Genomic DNA, 21,110 nt, shown 5'->3' on the forward strand with positions numbered 1-21,110 from the left:
ATGTCCAACTTTGAAACAAATAGGCTTTCATATGCAACACTGAGGAGAACTATAAACAAAAATGATACCAAACCCATTAAATACTGCTTAGCATACATATGAACACAAGATCCTGCTCTAAGTACTAACACTTTGTCACATACTTAACATCAAAAAGTAAAGTCTAAGGAATTCAAAGTAGAATAGAAAGGATTAGGAGATAAACTGTTCTAAACTCCCATTATTAAATCTAGAATCATTTCACTGTAAATGAACTGCAGTCTGCAACAATCTTCCCAACTGACCCGTAACAGTTAACTAACACACCAGGAGTTCCAGAAACAACTTTCCCAAAGTGCCTAAAATAACAATGCACGATCCCTGCTTTCCAAAATTCTTGAGCATCTTCAATTACCTCAAGTACTATCATAGAATTCTAAAAATAGTCTCAAAGCAAAAACTTAGCGGACAGTGAGTATACACACAGTTCCTTTGAGAGCAGCAGGCCTTATTCTAAAATCAAGGCCAGGTAGGCTACAAACAAAACTACAATAGGGTGGGGCATTCATTGCTCACCCAGATAAACCAAACGCAGCTTTGGGAGCAGCTCGCGGTAAACCCTAGTTATCCCCCAAATTTCAAAACGACTAAAGCAATGTTTTCTTTTTGCCCAACATGCTTCTCACAAAATGACAAGGCCAAATAAATAAATAAATAAATAAATAAATACAATTAAGTCATGGCCAACAACTCTTCAGGATATGGTGCAAGCCATGATCGTGCACTTGAGATTCTGAAAGGAAATCTCGACTAAAAGGAACCTCTCTCGCCACTCGCTATGAAAGATCTGAAGCTTCACGCGGATTTTATTTTACTTTGTTGAAGAGAGTGACCACTTGAATGTGTGACCGAGTCAAGAGTAAAGGGTGAAGGAGGGAATAAGGTCAAACTGAGGGGACAAAAGATTCCTGGAATAAACATGGCCAGGAAGGCTTCCTTTCTTAGAGGCAGTTTCTATATTCAGAAAGAAAGAAAAAGACACACAGAAAGGAGAAGGAACCAACCAAACCCTCTACTTCCACAGAGTCCACCTGGTAAACGTACCTGCCCCGCCAGGCAGGCAATTCAAGTCAAAGGAGACCCTTTTGCCAACTAGCAGGCCTGGAATGCTCCCACCTTCGAAATACAAATTGTGTTCGGGAAGGATGACAACTGGCTGCTCCGTTTTCTAAAGGAAGGAGGCGGTGAATAAAGTTTAATTCAGAAGCCCTACAGAGGAGTGTAGGAATGTGAGGGTCGCTCTCAATACCCAGCCAGCACTGTCTGCTACGGGAAAACAAGGAAGTGGCCTGAAACCCACTAACTGCACCCCACTTCCCACACGCAACCTCGCACAGGGCGCGACGCCCCCAAAGGCGACAGGCAGGGACGGTGGGCGGCGGGGGAGCAAGCGCGGGGCAGCGGAGGCCCGAGGGGCGGAGGGGGAAGGCCGGGAGCGGGCGAGGACAGCACGTCGGAAGGAGGAGCGGGACCGGGCCGCGCCGGCTCCCGGGCTCGCCTCACCTTCTGCGCCGCGCTCTGCTGCAGCACATTCTGCTCCACGGTCATGGCCCCCGCGGTGCCGGCGGCGACACGGGCGGCGGCGTGCGGCTCCTCGCGCCTCCGCCGGCCCTGGCAGCCGCGCTCTGCCGAGCTCCAGGGAACGGCGCGGACCGCCGGGGAGTACAGCGCCCCCGCCAGCCAGGCGCGAAGGCGATGGCGGCCGGCGTGCGCGGGCCCCGCGGGCTGGCGGCGAGGCGCGGACAGCGAGGGCCACGGCGGCGGCCCCACGACTTCGCGCGGCCCGCCTCAGCGCGGCTCGTCCGCCGAGGCCCGGGCCATGAGCGGGCGGCGGACGCTGGGGCGCGAGAGGGCGCGAGCAAGCCGGGCCGCGTCACGCGCGCGCGCGCTCCTTCGCTGGAGGCTCGCGGGCCACTGCGGGGAAGGGAGAAGGGACGGAGGGAGCCGCGGGCTGGAATGGCGCTGTTCTCCTCCCTCCTCGACTCCTCCTCCCCTCCCCCAACCGCCGTCACCTCCCCCCGCCCGGCGACTCCTCCCCCGCCGAGCCCCGCCCGCCGGCCTCCCTAACCCTATATTGTGACCCGCGGGGTGGTGGGGCGGGGCGGGGCTGACTTGAAGCCCCGCCCCCAGCCCGGCCCCGCCCCGCCTTGCGCGGCCCCGGCGCTCCCGGGGTGGGGCGAGGGCGCGCCCCGCGGGGTTTGCCTCGGAGCCGCCCCTGCGGCAGGTTGCGCGAAGCCTTCTCCTGGCTCTGCTAAGTTCCAAGCTGAGGCGAAGGGCAGCGTTCTCTCTGTACCCAGGACTTGGATCGCCAGCTTTCCGAACTCCTCCAAGACAAAACCTTTCCCTCTGGGTCTGGTAACGTCCCCAAACCGTGCTGAGTCCCTGAACCTCAGCTCCTTTCTATGTCTCCGGTCCTCTCCCCTAACCTTTCTAGGAATTTCGCAAGCAATAAACTTGCCCGAAGGGAAAAGGCAAGTGTGATTTAAGCAAAGGGCTGTCAGAAGTCCTTTTGCTGCAATGTACTTTTCTCCATAACAAATCATTACATAAATGAATATTGACGTTCTCTGTCTACTTCATTCATTAAAGCATGTGCCAGTCTCTGGGAGGCTCTGGAGAAATGAGGTTTATTTCCCGAAGATTTGATAAAAATGAAATATGGTCTATACAACAGACAACATGACGAAAGTATCACTGCCCAGATGGTACATAATTCTAATATACCGGTTGCCAAACAATTAGCAGTTAACCTTCCTGCATAGAATACTTGACTGTATATGGAATTGTAAGAAAAACTTAGCCTCGAGATAAATTATCTCTATCCTCAAAAAAATCTTGAGTTTCCCCAGCTAATCTGGAAATAGGAGGTGAGGATGCAGCAATAAGAGGGGCATAATAATCAGTGAATATTGTCACAAATGCAATACACTCATATGCAAATCCGGGTATAATTTTTAATCTGATGGCAAGAAAAGTAAGCGTAGAAAATGATCACTGAAATATTATCTGGTTTTATTAAATAATCATGGATCATAGTAGCCTTTGTAACAAATCTGTGCAGTTTACAACCGTCTTTACTCTGCACCTTGGATGCTTGGATGTACTCAACCACCTTTTGAGATCTTTCCCTTGAGTCTTCATACTTATTTGTGCATTTGATTTTGACATATTACAAGTTTTATTTTATTGATATCCTATGTTTTTTGCCAAAGGAATTTGAAAAGTTGTGAAATGGTTCGAAAACTAGAATGTTAGGAATAATGGAACAGTTCTGAGAGAATGCACGATTTTGTTATGAGAACACTGAGACCCAAAGAAGGTTATTTGGCAAAGAAAACATACTAGAGCCCATTTTACCTCATTTATAGCCCAAAGTGCTTTCCAACATGTCACCTTCACGTTTCTCTGTAATATGGATTTTTTTAAAAATAACTCTGTTCACGATTTATGACATTTGAATATAAAAAAGTAAAATTTAACATAAAAATCTAGTATTGTAGTTAAAAAAAAGAGAGAGAGATCGCCATATACTAAGTTTAGTTTCAAGAATTTGACAATAAATTTCCTCCAAGGGGCACCTGCATGGCTCGGTTGGATAAGTGCTGGACTCTTGACTTCTACTCATGTCATGATCTTGCACTTCCAGAGATCCAGCCTGGCATCGGGTTCTGCTCTGACAATGCAGAGCCTGCTTGGTATTCTCTCTCTTCCTCTCTTTCTGCCCCACATATGCATGCATTCTCTCTCTCTCTCTCTCTCTCTCTCAAAATAAATAAAATAAATAAATAAACAAATATTCCTCTGAGTTAATTTTTTTAATTCCACAAAAATATTACTACCAGTGGTTACTAGATAATCATTAAATAAATCTTTATAGTCATACTTGCCCACTTTGATCATTTATTTCCAGCTTACTTCTGATGGTTTCCTACTGAAATTTTTTAAATCTCAATTGTTTTGTATGAAAAGAAAATTTCAAGTTTCCTTATAGACATTCTTTTTTAGAAAGCACATAATTGGAATGAATAGAGGACGAAAATTTGAAAATTTGAGATAAATATGCACATGTGATCCATTGCCAGATATCCTAATTCATTTTAACAATATGTCCCAATGTCAGTTTTTCTGTTCATGAGTCAGCCTCAATATATATAGTTGTTGGAATTATATAACCTCAGGATATTATTGAGTAATTCCTAAGTTGTATTACTCTGGATTGTTGACACTCAGGTAAACACTTAAAGTGCCAGATTTCATTAAGATTAAAAATGTAGTTTTTAACACCAACTCTGTTTTTCTATGTGGGATCAAGATTATTTTTTTAATGTTTATTTATTTTTGAGAGAGAGAGAGACAGAGAGAGACAGAGAGAGAGAGAGAGAGAGAGAGAGAGAGAGAGAGAGAGAGAGAAAATGAGTGGGGGAGGGGCAGAGAAAGAAGGGGACAGAGGTTCCAAAGCCGGCTCTGCACTAACAGCCTGATGTGGGGCTCAGACTCATGAACTATGAGATCATGACCTGAGCAGAAGTCAGAGGTTTAACCAACTGAGCCATCCAGGTGCTTTCAAGATGATGTTTCTAACAATATTCAGTATTGTGCCTTGTGTGAACCAAGGAAACTGGTATTCTATTTTGACTATTTCTCTTTGTTTAGAAGGAGCCTGAAAATCCATTTCTGAACACCAAAAGTCTATTTTTTTTTGAGAGAGAGGCAGAGAGAGAGAGAGAGAGACTGAGAGAGTGTGAGCAGGGGAGGGGCAGAAAATCCCAAGCAGGCTCAGCGGCCAGTGTGGAGAGACCAAATGTGGGGCTCAGACTCACAAAACCATGAGATCATGACCTGAGCCAAAATCAAGAGTCAGACTCTTAACAGACTAAGCCACCCAGGCACCTTTGCCAAAGCACATTTGTAAGACATGAGTAAGAGAAACATTCAATGCATAGTATAGACTTGAACTATTTGCATGACAAAGGAATGGTTTGTAAATCTCCTCTTGAGGAAAATCAGAATTATTTTCCTTCTTTAGGTGTATTGACATTGACATTTACATTCTGGGATGATTTTATTTCCACCAATTAGGGAACCGTATATAATCATTGAAAGAGGAGGTTTCTACAATGTCACAATGGTACCATTCATTGATGAGGTGTTCATGCATTAGAACCTGTAAGAGTACTATCTGCCTAATACATGCACAATTAAATGCTTATTGAATTAAATGGGAAGTCACGAAGGAAAGAAAGCAAGTTTATCTATGCTTTTGCAGAGAATGGCTAACTCTAACTTCTCATTCCAACTGGACAGCTCTGGTGTCCTGGCAGCCATATTGTTTTATCTGACAAAGCATATCAATATTGGTATCTCCAGCTGGTAGTGGTGCCTCACACACTGAGAGTCTCCAGATGTTGCTTCTTTGGTCAGCGTGCCCATTTTCTAGGGCAGATATAACAAAATACCATAGACCAGGCGGATTCAACAAGAGAAATTTATTCTCTAACAGAGGCTGGAAGTCAAAGATTGAGATGTCAGCAGGTTTGGTTTCTCCTGCAGCCTCTTTCCTGGGCTTGTAGATGCCACCCTCTTCCTGCCTCTTCACATATTGTTGATCCACTGTGTACACACTCCTCTGGTGTCTGTTCTTCTTTTTATAAAGACACAGTCATATTGGATTAGGACCCAGTCTAATAGCCTTATCTCAACCACCTCTTTAAAGAATTTACTCCCAAATAGAGTTATATTCTAAGGTACTAGGGATTGGAACTTCAACATATGAATTTGGGGGGAGGACACACTTAGCCCATAACGGTCATATTCAATCTATTTCAGTTAATCCTACACTTCATACCTATGTACTATCAAATACCCTTTTTCCTGCTCCATCCCATAACCCCTTAGATTACTAAGAAATGTGTTAAAACATTTAAGGATAGTAACTCCACATTTTCTGTCAATATTCACACTTCCAGTTGGAATAGTTTTGGGGGAAAAGTTCTGTGAATTGAAAAAGGAATCTAATCTAATGTGAACTATTTCTTTGTAAGATCTACTTTGAAAATAAGGTCTACATGGAGAAAAAGCTATTCTTTATCAACTGAAAGACAGCACAAAAGTACAGATTTCTTGCATGAATCACTTGCTCCCCTTACTTTAAATAAGTCCCAAAGCATACTCTGACACTGCAAATGATGTAGAGTTCCCAGACCCTTCCTCATTTCTTGCCTTTCTTCTGCTTCTGTGGTGGTAGTCACACATTTTCCTGAAGTTACCCTATAAGGTATGCGGACAGAGAAAAGTATGGAGTCAAAAGTGATTACTGTCACTCCTTAAGACCTCTATCCCCTGTATTCAGAGCACATGATTGCTACATATATACAAATCCCAAAGAACAACTCAGTGACAGATAGTTCTGTAATCTTGGGCAAATTGCTTAAACCTTCAACATAATCCTTGCCTATTTGCTTTCAATACACATTCCTTGCATTTCTATTGCTTTTCTCTGAATCACAGAAAAGACTATCCTTGAATGTCCCATGCTCTGAGGTCAGCTGGCTTCAGAATGGATTTAGCATAGTTGGAGGATTGGAGGGTGAGAGAATAAGAGAACTCAGGCTATTTCTCTTTCTTCTTCTCCCTCTTCCCTTGGGTTGCTTTTCCTTGGGCTGTAGATCTTTGGTGGACCCAGCTCGCATCAAACTGTTCTACCCTGTCTCAAGGTCCTCCTGGTGAGGCAGGTCCCTGAGCTCTGGAAATCTTGTCTCCTTCTATCACTCCTCCAAATTAAGAGTCATAATGATTTCTTGCTGTTGCCAAGCTGGTTTAACTCTCTGTCCCTGTTTGGCTTTTTAGTTCTTTCATTACCTATATAACCAATTCTTTGGATTAAGTATCCCTTGATTTAAACATTTAAAGAGTATTCTGTTTTTCTGACATGAATTTTACTGACATATGTTCTCTGGGTCAGTTCTGTCATCTACAAAATGAGAATAATAATTTAGGGCTATTTTGATGATTAAATGCATAAGTACATATAAAGTATTTAAAACAGAGTAAGGCACAAAGTGAGTGAATAATAAATGTGAGCAAGTTCATGCTTTTATTATTATTATTATTATTATTATTATTATTATTATTATATTAGTTTTGCTTTTATTATTATTATTAGGCCTTCCTTGCGACCTATAAATTGAAAAGTGAAAACCATTAGGTGAGCACCAAGAATTAGTCAGCTGGGGTTGAATATTCTTAGTCTAGAAAAACGATACATGAAGCAGAATTAAGAGAAGGCAGTTAACTAAATCTTACAGTCTAAGAAGGGACTGTTCCATTGCCATTTCTCTAATGATTTCATGTCAAATCATGTACAGAAGAACTTGTTTAGTTATTCATAGGCAGCTACTTTACTACTGATTTTAGACCCTTGGTGAGTGTTTGTGTTCTTTTTTGGATGGTTGAAAAGACACAAATTTCAAGTGTAATACCTTTAATTTTAAAAAATACATACTAAAGATATGGCAAATCAAAAATATATTTTTGGATGAACAATGCTATTAGCAAGTAAAAACACAACAAAATGAAAAACTTAAATATTAGGCAAAAATGCTACTCATTTTTGGATTCTGCACAATGACATTCATACTGAATGAGTGCTCAATAAGTGTAATTTAAATGAACTTATAAACAACAATGAAAACAAAATTTTAAAATCTCCGTTCATGTTTCAGGCTTTCAGGAAATGCTTTTAGTATATTTAGTCTATCTGATATCATTTTATAAAATGAGATATATAAACAATAATCTCTTATCTCAATATATTAATTTGGTCTGTTTTTCATCAAGAACAACATATGGAATTTTTTTATGTGAAGGTGCATTATTTTGTTCTGTTCAAATTTACCATAGTTTTCAGTTTGGGTAAGCATATTATAAACATCCATAATTCTGTGGAAGTACTGACTGGGAATAAATGTAAAAACACAAATAGGGTAGCACATTTTACAATTAGATTCTACTGGTTCTGATTTCAGAGCCTTTGCTCTAAGACTGGTTGTACTGTCAGGTGAGTTGGAATGGCTAGTCGAGGCCTTCCATTTCGAGGGGACTATGGGAAACAGTCTATTAGAGCCAATTACTACTTTTTCTATACTTACTATGTGCCAAGACCCATACTAAGCACTTCACACTTCAAACAAACAACTTTTATAACAACCCCATGATGTTGGAATTACTACACTCCTTTCACAGAGGAAGAAGCTGTGGCTTATTAAGTAAATTGCCCAAGGACACACAACCAAAACATGTTAAACCGGTATGAACCCAGATAGGAGATCTGACTTCAAATCTCTTGCACTATGGACCAACCATTTTCTAAGTGTGGTTGATAGATTCCTGGAGGTACTCAAAACCTTTTCAGGGGCTGTCAAGATTCTCCATTTTCCAACTATATTTCTGTGTGTTTCCTCTTCTGCTTCAACGCAGTGTATGGTAACACATAGAATGCAGAAGCAGATTAGAGAATTCTGTTGTCTTCTGTTAAACCAGACATTACAGATTTGCAAAAATGCAAAACAGTCTCATTATTCTCACTAATCATTTTTGTTTTGAAAAATGTGTTTTTATAAAAGTAATATTTACATTAAAATGTAATGGGCTTCTTGTTTTTATGTGAAATAATAAATAAATATGTTTGAAAATTCTCAGTTTTAACTTCCAATACCATAAAGAGTGATTGGATATAATTTACAGACATAAAACCTCACTGAGGTCCTCAATAATTTTTAAAAGTGTAAAGCAGCCCTAGGATCAAAAATGTTGAGAGTCACTGCTTTAGATTTCCATTGTCATCAGTCATTTTGCAAGAACTAGTAATAAAACTGATCTGACAGCTTTTTGTGTCTCTTAGGTATCATGTATCATTATTGTGATCCTTCAAGAAATTGAGGTAGAAATAAATTGAATCAAAATGTCTTCCTTATCCAAGTACCATTCAAAAGCTAGTGTATCTGTAGGTTTAAATATTACCATGTAGAAAAATAGAGCCCTAGAAATGTATGAAATGCAAAATGAAAAAATCAAGGATCCGTTGTTGAAAGGATCAAAGATGAATTATTGGAAAGTGCTCTGAAGACGGTAAAAAACAATTCAAATGCATACTGTTTTAAGTTAGTATAATATTTTGGTAGTAATGAAATGATGTATTTTCGTAGTAATGCAATGATGGAAGTTAGGAATTGGCTTTGAGATAACCAGAGTGCTATTTAATAAATATAATTTTATTGCACTTAAATAACATATTACTATATTATGACTAGCACAATATAATAAATATAATAACTTTACATGTAAGTGCCCTACCATAGATAAGTCACTTGAATATACAGTGTGTCTCTTTTGACTTTCACTACCTATGCTATGAGACAATTCAGGACATATTCTATATTCGTTTTACAAATGTAGAAATCTAGTCTCAGAGTGGTTGAATGATTTACCAAAAGTTAACTGCAAGTATATGGTTGTGTTAAAGCTTGTACCCAGAGTAATACCTCAGCAAATATTTATTGAATTAAAAAATAAAGGGGCGCCTGGGTGGCTTGGGTGGTTAAGTGTCCGACTTCAGCTCAGGTCATGATCTCACGGTCCGTGAGTTCGAGCCCCGCATCGGGCTCTGTGCTGACAGCTCAGAGCCTGGAGCCTACTTCAGATTCTGTGTCTCCCTCTCTCTCTGCCCCTCCCCTGTTCATGCTCTGTCTCTCTCTGTCTCAAAAATAAATAAAAACATTAAAAAAAAATAAAATAAATAAAAACATCGGGTCTTTTAACTCCTCGTCCAAAGTCTGAGCTCAGGGGAATGTGTTTTGCAACACTGCCTCATTTGCCAACATTATTCAAAATGAATTCAAAAAAGGCACATTATGGTATTCATTTACCGCTAATTTATGCAGATCTTTGTCAGGAGAGCAATAATAGATGAAGATGATATGCATTCTTTTATTAAGGGCTTATATTCAATCCTCAAATTTACTTTTTTCCATCTTCAAAGAGTAAGGGATGTAATGCTAACTCTTTTTCACTTGGCATGTGAGGATTAACTTCTAAAAACCAGAAACACATGCACACATACATACACATGGCTTTCACTGGAATTTCAAAAAGCATGATAATTGCCAAATAAAGGGGAGTTTGGTATACATCTTGTTTATGACAAGTCCACTTAAGACAAACCAATGATCCCACCCTACTGGCTGTTTAGAATTTCAGTACCATGGACAAAGATGGAAAGAAAACAAATAATCTCTACCCCCAAAAAGCTTTTAGCCTGATCGAGAGTCAGCTACAAATACAACCTCATGGTAATGAGGGAACTAGGAATAGAATTAACCTAACTCTTCCCAAATAAGATGATCCTTACTCTGACAAAGTTCACAATCTGATGAGGAAATCAGGAACACGAGATGTTAATAAGCAAATGTATTTACAAATTACTGGAAGTCAGAGGAAGGAGAAATGGACTCAGTGTGAGAAAATAAAGCAAGGTTTCACAGAGGTGACATTTGATATAGGTGTTGGAGGAAAATGTATGAAGTAAAAGTAACTGACAGCAGGGTCCTCAGGTCCCAGGCTACTAAAAACTTAATCTTTACCTTTGCCTCATAGAAACTTGAAGTGAGGGGCGCCTGGTTGGCTCAGTCAGTTGAGTGTTTGACTCTTAATTTCAGCTCAGGTCATTGTCCCAAGGTCATGGGATCTAGCCCATGTTGGGCTCCATGCAGAGCATGGAACCTGCTTAAGATTCTCTCTCTCTCTTCCTCTGCCCCTCTCCTAAGTGCTCTCTCTCTCTCCCTAAAATAAAAAAAATAAAAATAAAATAAAGTAAAAGATCATGAACCTGTTGTATTTGTTTTGATCCAATTACCTGCATGTGATGAGCAGGAAGTCCTGTTGCCAGAGTCTCTATAACAGTTAGGCTAGTGAGTAGGGGATACGGACGGGAGGTGGGGATACCCGTAAGAATGGGAATCCTACTTTTTAAACATTGCAGAACCTTTATGTCACTTAAATGGATCACCCATAGCTGTGCATATGAATAACAATTTCTGGGAAGACAAGAAGTCTCCAGAACCATCTTGTGTTCATCTCCTTCTTTATGTAACTATCGCCAAAAGTGGCCATATACTTGGATATTAAATAATCTTACTGTGATGTTTTAAAATTCTCTGACTTCATTTCCAGTCTTTCTTGAAACTCTTATCTGCTTCTTATTTTCATCAACAATACAATCAAACTAAGCCTATTTCTTGAAAATGCCCAACACTTTGTATTGGAGGTATTAGGGGTTATGTTTTGGGGGAAAGGCAGCCCACTATCCAAACCCTATGTTTAGGCAATTGGTTATTGTGTCTTGGTGAGAGGTAAGGCCCCACCTACTGCCACAGAAACCAAAAATGCCAGATACTTGTTCTCTCAGAGCCATAGAAACTCTGCCAATCACTTGCTCCCCCAGGCTCACTGAATCTCTAGCTAGTGAAGCAAAGAAAGAGACAATTTAGAATTCTTACTAATGGTGGGAGTGGTGGGGGGAAATGGGAAGGTGGTGGTGGTGAGGATTTCATGAGTGGTGCCTAGTATCAAGCCAAGGATGTACCAATGCACAGCACTGGCTTGAAGGTCATCTCTTTAACTGGAGTTCTAGGCTCCCCCGCACCGTGGGTCCTGTTCATTTTCCAAGCTGAATTCTCTATTCTACCTTTTATTCTGTCAGCTGCCAAGTAGGTTTCCAACACACTTTTTTTCTTAAAGGCAGAAGTGATTTCAGTCACTTATAACAAGAAACCCTGACTGGCCCAGTTTCCTCTAAGTAACAGAATGTATAATGTAATTGCATCTTGTAGTACTTCTAATTGGAAAATTTCTATGAGAAATGCATTTTAAGAATTTCTTAACAATTGTTAAGTGACAGGTGATGGCATCCCAAAGGAAGGACGTCTTAATGGTTGAATATGAAGAAAGATACATTAATTTGAGATGCTCACATGGACTCCCAAGCCCAAGGGGATAAACTTTCACTAGACTTTGCAATTCCAATGCTTGCTAATTATAACCAAAACATTGCTCGTTCATGGATACAACTCATTCCCAGTTGGGAACAGTCAGAGGAGGGACTAAAACTAGGAGATAGGAAGAGTAGTGTCTTAGCAGGATTGAACATAAAAAGAACCAGGGTACTACAAAAAAAGGAATTCATCCACTAATTTATTCATTCAAAGAACATTCACAGAGTGTTTATGTCTAAGTGAAGGAAAACACAAAGAGAACCAGCTTTCAAGAAGAGTCCAGCTTTCAAGGAGTGTATGAAAATAGAGACATGTAAAATCTTATTGTGATGATACAAGGATGTCATAGTTACCTATAACATTCTATAGGCTTGTGCATTCGTTTTCAATACTGCATAAATTACCACAAACTCAGTGGCTTAAAATAACTCATTCATATTATCTCACATTTTCTGTGAATATAGGCTGGCTTACCTGGGCCCTATGCTCAGGGTCCCACATAGCTACAATCAAGGAGTCACGAGGATCTGGGTCTCAACTGGGATTGAGGCCCTCTACCAAGCTGACATGGTTGTTGGCAGAATACACTTCCTTGCAGCTGTAAAAGCCTCAGCAGTTTTCCTCTTCCAGATCAGTAAGAAAGAGAGAGGCTCTAACCCTCTCTAGCAGGTTTCATGTGATGAGGTCTGGAGGTTGCCAGAGTAGAGGTGGGTGGGGGATGGGTGAAAAAAGATAGGGGAAAAAAACACACACACTTTCAAAGTATTTCAACAGATTGAATGCACTGGTAAAAATCCTCTGTGTGCCTTAGGCTCTACCAACATTGAAAGGGGGCATTTCTGTCCTGGAGCCACACTGATTTGATCAAATCCCATCTAACCCACATTCTCTTTATCTTTACCTACCAATCTAAGTTTGCAATTTGTTTTTGCTTTTGTTTTTTGTTTTGTTATTTAAAATACAGAATTCTTACCAGACTGGCAAATACACTGGGACTTTTGTCCTAAAGACCTAGTAAATAAGTAACCTTCATAAAATTCTAGCCTTCTTATAACTTCCACTTTTGATATTTGTCTGAACAGTTGACAGAATTGCAAAGGATTTTGTTTGCAAATATTCAAACTCCAAAGACTCTAATCTATATGTGTAATGGTGATATATTAACTTATCAAAGATACGCAAAAGAAAAATAAAAGTAAACTTACATACATACCGATGACTACCAATTTGTATATGAAAAGAGTTTTACTTTCCTCTTGAAATTTGTATGTTTTAAAAAGCATATAACTAAAGTTTTAAGAAGAGTCATTTTAATTTTCCAACTAGATTTATTGTTTGTTCATCAAGAAATAAATTTTATTGGAGCAAAATTAATGTGGAAAATATTTTACATTGAATGGACTGAAATGATCATACAAACACACACACATAGATCAAAAAGCCTCATATCTGAGAATCCCCAACTTATAGTGAGTAACATTGGAACAGTAAAATAGTTTCCATCTTACTTTAGTTAGAATTTACCCAGCACGAGCACTTTGTTGCTTAAATATTTATTAACGTGTTTAAATATTAAATAGAAAACCTCTCTGATGCTAGACGTGCACTAAAACAAATTGAAATTGTTTTCTGTGTTTCAATATTGATATTCTCTTTGGGAACAACTGAGAAAAATAAAACTTAATGACAAAAAGTTGCACTCAGGGATGTTCTCAAAGCCATAAATAAGCTATATACACTATATTTAGATTGATAACTAAAAATCCAGGGAATTTTACATATTCTTATCCCTGAACTCAGCTAAATAAAAATTTAGTGCACTTCTTCATTCTTAAATTAGGTTGTGGAATGCAAGTAAAATGTACATGGGTGGGAATTATTGTCTTCTATCTGGAAGTAGAAAGATTTTTCAGACATTTTGTTTTTATTTTTTGATATTTTGGTCCTTCCTGAACATCATATTTGAGAGTATATTCTGCCTGTATTTTGTAACACAAGTATAAAATAGCATATTAATTATTGCTCATTTTCCACATTTTAATTTTTGTTTGCTAATTCTATTCTTAAGGTGATAAACAGATATTTTTCTCTTTTCTTTATATCTTCTTGAATAACCAGCCAGTGTCCCAAATGTAATCATAAATTTGAGTCATACAACGAATGTGAATAAATCACAGGGCTAGAAATAGATTTTTCCCATGTCACCAAAATTCAAAAAGAATTCTAGCAATCTCAAAGTTTTAATTCAGGTCTATGCTAATTCCAGAGTATAAGTGGTCTGTTCTGCATTAATTTATTGCCTTAACTTAGACTGTTCTCATTTTTAAGAGATAGTGATAAGTTTTCGCAATATTCTTGTGCTGTGAGACATTCCATTTTAGTGACATACATTCAAACACAAATGTATGCCCTATTTTTTAGAATGGGAATTATTTTATAAACCTTCCTTATTGCTTATCAATTGCCTTGACATCCTAACCATATTTTTAAAATTTAAATTGATTTTCATAACACAAGGGAAATATTGCCTATCAGTTTGATACTATGTTAGATCATTAATGACCCTTCTAGAAGACAGCTACCAGCTAAGTATCATATGTTTTTGTATATACATCTATACATATGCCAATTTTATAAACACTCTGATAGTGGGAAAGTTAACTTTATTTTCTTAATAAGTTAACACTATAGCTGGAGATGTATGGAATTATTCTTAATTAAGAATAATTCTATTTGTCAACAGAATAGAGATTTTCAGGAATTTTTTTTTAATTGGAACTCATTCACAGGTTGTTGTTTCTTTTCTTTTTTGAGAATTTAGAGAGCCATCTCAGACTTTATGAAGTAGTTGAAAACCACACTTATATCCTGTAATACACTAGTGATGCGAGTTCTAATTAAACTATTAACGTTGTATACTTACCCAAGACACTTTAAAAATAGAATACAAGAATGAAAAAAAAAAGCCTATGACACATTGACTCCTCTCAAGCAGAGTTATGCCTTAATGCAGACTATACACCTACACTACTTTTCCTTTATCAAAGTCTGTAGTCATTTAAGTATGGAAATAAACATCCAAATGAATATTTATCCAAAGATTCATAGGATATTTACATTAGCCATGCAGTGGCTGAGGTTCAAGAGTAAAGTAGGACAGGGTGGCCTGGGTGGCTCAGTTGGTTAAGCGACCGACTTCAGCTCAAGCCATAACCTCATAGTTCGTGAGTTCGAGCCCCACGTCAGGCTCTGCACTGACAACTTGGAGCCTGGAGCCTGCTTCGGTTTCTGCGTCTCCCTCTCTCTCTGCCCCTCCCCCACTCATTCTCTCTCTCTCTCTCTCTCTCTCTCTCTCTCTCTCTTAAAAATAAATAAACATTAAAAAAAAAGTAAAGTAGGACAACAGTCTTTGCTGTCAAAAAGCTTAGTTTCTACCAGAGTTAAAACACTGATAAATACAAAGTGAGGATAGATGCAATGGAATGAATATGTTCAGGGTAACAAAAACAGAAGTGATCACTTCTAAGGGGGCAGATCAATGCAGTGCACTGAATGTTTGTGTCCCCCACCTCCCAAATTTGTACGTTGATACCTTAATCCTACTTGTAATGGTATTAGAAAGAAGAGGACTTTGAGAAGTGATTAGGTCATGAGGGCAGAGACCTCATGAATTGAACTAATCCTCATGAATGGATTAGTGCTCTTACAAAAGGGACCTCAGAGGGCTCTCTTACTCTCTTTCAACCACAAGGTACAATGAGAAGTCAGCAGTCTGAACCTGGAAGAAGGCTCTCCTCAGAACCTGACCATGCTGTCACCCTGACCTTGGACTTCCATCATTGACAGTGGTGATTAAATGAATGTCTGTTGTTTATGCCACCCAGTCTATGACTTTGTTGCAGCAGCCAAAACAGACCAAGGCTAAGTAAAGTCTTCGTAATAGCAATGACACATTGTATCCCAGAGGGATGTAAAGTGCTCCCAGTTGAATGGACAGAACAGCACCATCAAATAGCACAGAAACTTGAAGCATCAGGGGTCTTCCGGGTCAAGAGTGCTGTTTGGCAGCATGTAGGATGGTGGCATAAGAAGAGTAGACGAGGGGTTAAGGCTGGCAAGGCTGGTAGAGGCCAGGTAATACAGAGCCCTTCACTATGCAAAGAGGGTTAAACTTGTAAGACTTTATGTTATCTGTTACTTGTTTTCAATATTTTTAGAACTACCTCTAGAATTTGAGCTACTTTTCCTAAGGAATACATGTGGAAAGCCAATTTATGAAATTATATATAAGTGAGACTTCTCTGATTGAGCGTAAGGTACTGAGAGTCACCATAGTGATACAAGAAACCTATTTCAAATGCTGGCCACATAAATACATACATTCAAATAGCAGGCACCTTGTCTTTTCAACCTTGAAGATGGCGTGTCCACTCAGCCCTTTGCCAACAGGATAAAGGCTTTTATTCCCAGTTCTATAAAAAACATGAACTGCAAGGGAGGAGAATGTAGCCATATGGAGAAGGTGTCTATTGTTATTTTAGACATCTCTACCCCCACCTGGGAAGAGACCTGCTTTTGTTCGAAAGGGTCCTGAGAATGAGGTTGGATGCAGTGGCTAGTGAAATGAGCTAGGAAATGCATTACCCTTTTTTTTTTTTTTTTTTTTGAATTCTCCAGTTTATGTTTTCCTCAGGTTATTGAAACTTGGGATTGGAGTTGATGTTAGGTACAAAACAGTGGCTTGCTAGACATTTTGTGAAAGAAGAAAGGAGGAAAGAAAGAAGAATGGGGGGAAACTATTTGGGAAGAAAGCATTTGAGAAAGAAAAACATGAAGGACACTTATGTCTAATGAAGATTTTGCTCAAGTGTCTGCAGTGTAGTATGTGACATGATGCATTCTCAGCAAAACCTTAGTAAACCATCCATTTCTCATTATTGTTTGACAGAGTTTTGAGTGTTTTGTGAGAGAACCAACAACATGCTGAAGACAGCTCCCAGGTAGATGAGGAGCCAAGGGTGAGGCTGGCCAGGAAGCTTCCATGAGTGAGTTTTGGAAGACAGAGTGATTTACAGTTTATTCTGAAACCCACCCCTTCCTCCCATATTCACTTAGAAGATACACGTCACATTAACTCACTGTTAAGGTTGTGATATCCATTAGAGTTATAATGGCATCTGATCCCCAGGTTTCCTTGCTACTTGGACTCCTAGTCATAGCTGCTTTTACCTCTTCCTCCTGCTTGGCTAGCAACTGGTACTAAATTCATACCAAGTATGAACCACCATGAAGTTGCCAGGGGTCATTGTGAACATCAGTCCCTCAGATCCTCTTTAGGAGCTATAAAATTCACCCACCCTAAGAACTGATTAGAATAATAACAAATAGGGATACGAGCTCATATTTCCCCTAGCCAGAAAACTTTCAGCTTCTTAATTTCCTGTCTTACCTGTGTTGAGAGCAACAGATGCCAGACTGAGGACAAATGATGAAGCAGCCATAAAAAGGAGGAGACTTAGCTCAGCTCCATGGGGCTCCCCATCTTCAGAGCATATGTATATAGCATTCACCTTCCTTCACCCCTTCAGTGAAAAGTAAAGGGGAAAAGTATTGGGATTGTTAATTGTGTTTTTGTCAGGCTCATGAAAAGAAGAGATAACTGATGTTTCTGAAGAAGAAAGAACGAGCCAACTTCTGATATAGGGGAGCGATATGATGGTTAAAAGCCCAGACTCAAAGACAGTGCTTTTCAAACATGAATGAACATATACATCACCTGCGAATCTTATAAAAAGTTAAATTCTGATGAGTAGGACTAGAATGGAGGCAGAGGATCTGTATTTCTAATAATATTACCAGTGAAATAATTCTGCTGGTCCAAGGATCCCATGTTGAGTGACAAAATTCTAGACTCAAATTGCCTGTGTTCAAGTCCTTGTTCCAGATTGCACCAAGCTATGACCTTGGGTAATTTGACATCCACACTTTCCTCATCTGTAAAATGGGAATAATAATATTACCTACCTCCATGGGTTGTTATAAAAGTTAAAAGAGTTAATACAAAGGCACAGAGAAGGGTGTCTGGCACATGGTGGTAGGTGTCAATAAATATCTGGTGAATGATAGCCAACTTACGGAAACAACCCAAATGGCTATCAATAGATGAATGGATAAAAAAAAGATGTGGTATACATTTACAATGGAGGAGTAAAATGGTGAATACCAGCGGAGGGAGATGGGGGGATAATATTGACAGTACTTAAGGGTGCAAAGTTGTAATGAGTAGTAAACAAGCCATAGAGATCTACTGTGCAAAGTAATATGCCATAAACCTTAAATTGACAAATTATTGCATGTAAAATTTATCAAATAAAAAAATATTTGGTGGACAAATTACTTAGCAACAGGATAGTAGTGAAAAGCGTCTGTGACTTGAAACCCAACTCTTTTATGTCTTTCCAAAAGATTCGTCTGCTCTGGTAGCTTCTAACTTGGTACCATTCGTTGTTGGTTGTCTTTGAGTCAACTCTGTAGAATCCTAATTAGGGCTCAAAAGAACAAATGGGAAGCCTCTGTAGAAGCTAGAGGAGTTTTGGTGTTTTTGTTGTTGTTGTTGTTTGTTTGTTTGTTTGCACCTGAGGTAGAGCATAATCAGATTTGTGTTTAAGAAAATCACTCAGAGAGAAGATGGGATAGAGATAGTAGGTCTTGGACAAAATGAGGGCTGGGGAGATAAGCTTACAGACTCAGACTAGAGAAGTGACAAATGACCCTGAGATTAGGGCAGTGGAGAGAACTGGGAAGGGAAACAATACATGCACGATTAAGGAGGTTGACTTGGCAAAACAAGGCATTAGTGGACACAACTGAAGTTCAGGGAGAAGTGTGGGAAAGGCTTTCAGTTTCCTAGCTTGGGTAAGAAGACAAATATCTGGAACCATTTGTAGAGACAGAAAGTAAAGGGAGAGGAAATACATCATAAAGGGGATGAATAAAGCAGGAAGAGAGTACGATGGCACCAAGATTGAGTTGGGACACTATGAAAGTGGCTGTGGTGCTAGATAACTACAGGCAATTAGTAACCCAGGCCTAGAACTGGGGAGGCACACATGTTGATCATACAGAATTGCAAGTCATCTGTATTTTGTGTATTAAGGCTCTGAAGTCTACTCTGGACAGTAAGAGCTGTAAGAGGTGGACAAAAAAAGGATGCCATGAAAGAGACTGAAAAAGAAGAGAGAAGTCAGCAAGTCAAAAGAGAGGTACACCAGAAGACTGGGGAGGAGAGTGTTTTAGTGATAAGGGAATGGTCAACAGGTCCCGATTTCACAAAACAACATCTACTATCCCAGAAACCAGTCCTTCCTTCATGACTCTTCTGTGTTGCCACTGGGCCCAATGTCCTGAAACACATTTTTCATTATGCCATGTTTATTCTTTACTTTACAAGGTATTTTTTTTAACTTGGAAATGTATTTTGTTTAGGAACATAAGCACATGTATCTAAAGTGTTAAGAAATGCATGACGATAATAAATACTAAATTTAAGACAATAATTACCTCTGCAGAGGGTGGGACAGTTATTATTAGGGAAGGAAGCACAGGGGTTTCAACTGTATTGATAACGTTTAATTCTTAAGCTAGGTAACAGGGTCATAGATTTAAGGTCCTGCATACTTAAATAATACAAAAAAAAAAAAACTATGCAGGAAATACCTTGTAATGATAGCAATCTGATATCCATCCTGAAAATTTTAAGGTCTTCTCAGTTTGGGATCTCCGTCTCATCTTATTTCCCACAATTCCTTACCCTATTTTCTTCTGGATCCATTTTTTCTCTGCATCATCTAAAAAGGTCATTATCTAGTACATTTCTTTGTCTTCTTTCAGTCATAGTGTCCTCCTGCCAGACTGGGTCTCCACTTAGTCAGGTATTACCCTCTCGGACCGCGAGATCATTACCCGAGCTGAAGTCGGCAGCCCAACCGACTGAGCCACCCAGGCGCCCCTCATCTATCACTTTCAAGTCTATCTGCATGATATTTTTCTTATTGTATTGTTCAATAATTCTAATCTTGATTACACATTAAAATTATCTGGGAACCTCCTAAAAATATTGGTACTTGGACCCCAACTCAACAGGCCCCACTTCAAACAGGCCTGACTGAAAATTTTTTAAGAAGCTTCCAAGGTAATTCTAACATACAGTTATAGCCTGATCATGCCCTAAAGACAGGGCAACCTCTTCTTAGCCACTTCATCACCGGCACAGAATTTTACATATAAGAGAAATGAAATAAGAGCATGTGAAATATGTAAACATGAGCTCAAATGCCAATTTCAGTCAATGGAAGTAGGAAAAGCTACTAATCTTAAACTGATACACTATTCTTTATCTGACATTACAATATATGTTAAAAAATACACTTAGCAGGAGCTTGACCTTCAATGTTTCAACATAATGAATATTTGGAAACAAGTTACCGAAATTTGCAAACATGAATAGCAGGACTGAAATTGAACACTGACCGAAGTGATGTTAAACACTTGAATCAAGGAGACAGGGCCATTAATAAGAGCTTTTAGTTTCAATGTTTGACAACTGATCCTTAATCCCAGAAAGGATCAAAGCAGCAGAGGACAAGTGTAAAGGATACAGCATGAAGAATGTAGGGCATTTAGGGAAAGAATGACAATGCAAATATGTTAAAGAAATTTGGTCAGCATGCTATAAAATAGTGGGAAAATGTAGGATCCTATTCTAATTCTCCTAATTAAATCATAACTGACTGTAACTTGTGTGTATTACATTGATCCTTAGAGACAAATTGTATTTAAATGTCTAAAATTGTTTCATCTATGCTAGTTGTGTTAAAGTATATGCTCCTATTTGCAAAAGTCTTGACAGCAAGAGTTAGATGATTATTTATATCATTGACATCCCATCAGAAAAGGAATACATTTTTAATGTTTATTTATTTTTATTTTGAGAGACGTGGGGGGGGGGGGAAGAGAGAGAGAGAG

General features: G+C 39.2%; 1 protein-coding gene across 4 annotated transcripts in view; it reads right to left on the minus strand.

Moving 5' to 3' along the window:
* The window catches only part of USP25 (ubiquitin specific peptidase 25), a 150,431-nt gene extending 148,436 nt beyond the window's left edge, over nucleotides 1-1,995 (minus strand). For 2 of the 4 annotated variants that reach the window (XM_027077518.2, XM_027077517.2), the window contains exon 1: nucleotides 1,543-1,995. In XM_027077518.2, coding sequence (XP_026933319.1) covers nucleotides 1,543-1,587 — 45 coding nt within the window. In that variant the 5' untranslated portion in view covers nucleotides 1,588-1,995. The remainder of the gene's footprint in view (nucleotides 1-1,542) is intronic. The other 2 variants (XM_027077521.2, XM_027077519.2) reach the window with 1 other exon arrangement.
* Between the last annotated feature and the right edge of the window lie 19,115 nt (nucleotides 1,996-21,110).

Source organism: Acinonyx jubatus, chromosome C2 (assembly GCF_027475565.1).
Source record: "Acinonyx jubatus isolate Ajub_Pintada_27869175 chromosome C2, VMU_Ajub_asm_v1.0, whole genome shotgun sequence".
Taxonomy (NCBI): Eukaryota; Metazoa; Chordata; class Mammalia; order Carnivora; family Felidae; genus Acinonyx; species Acinonyx jubatus.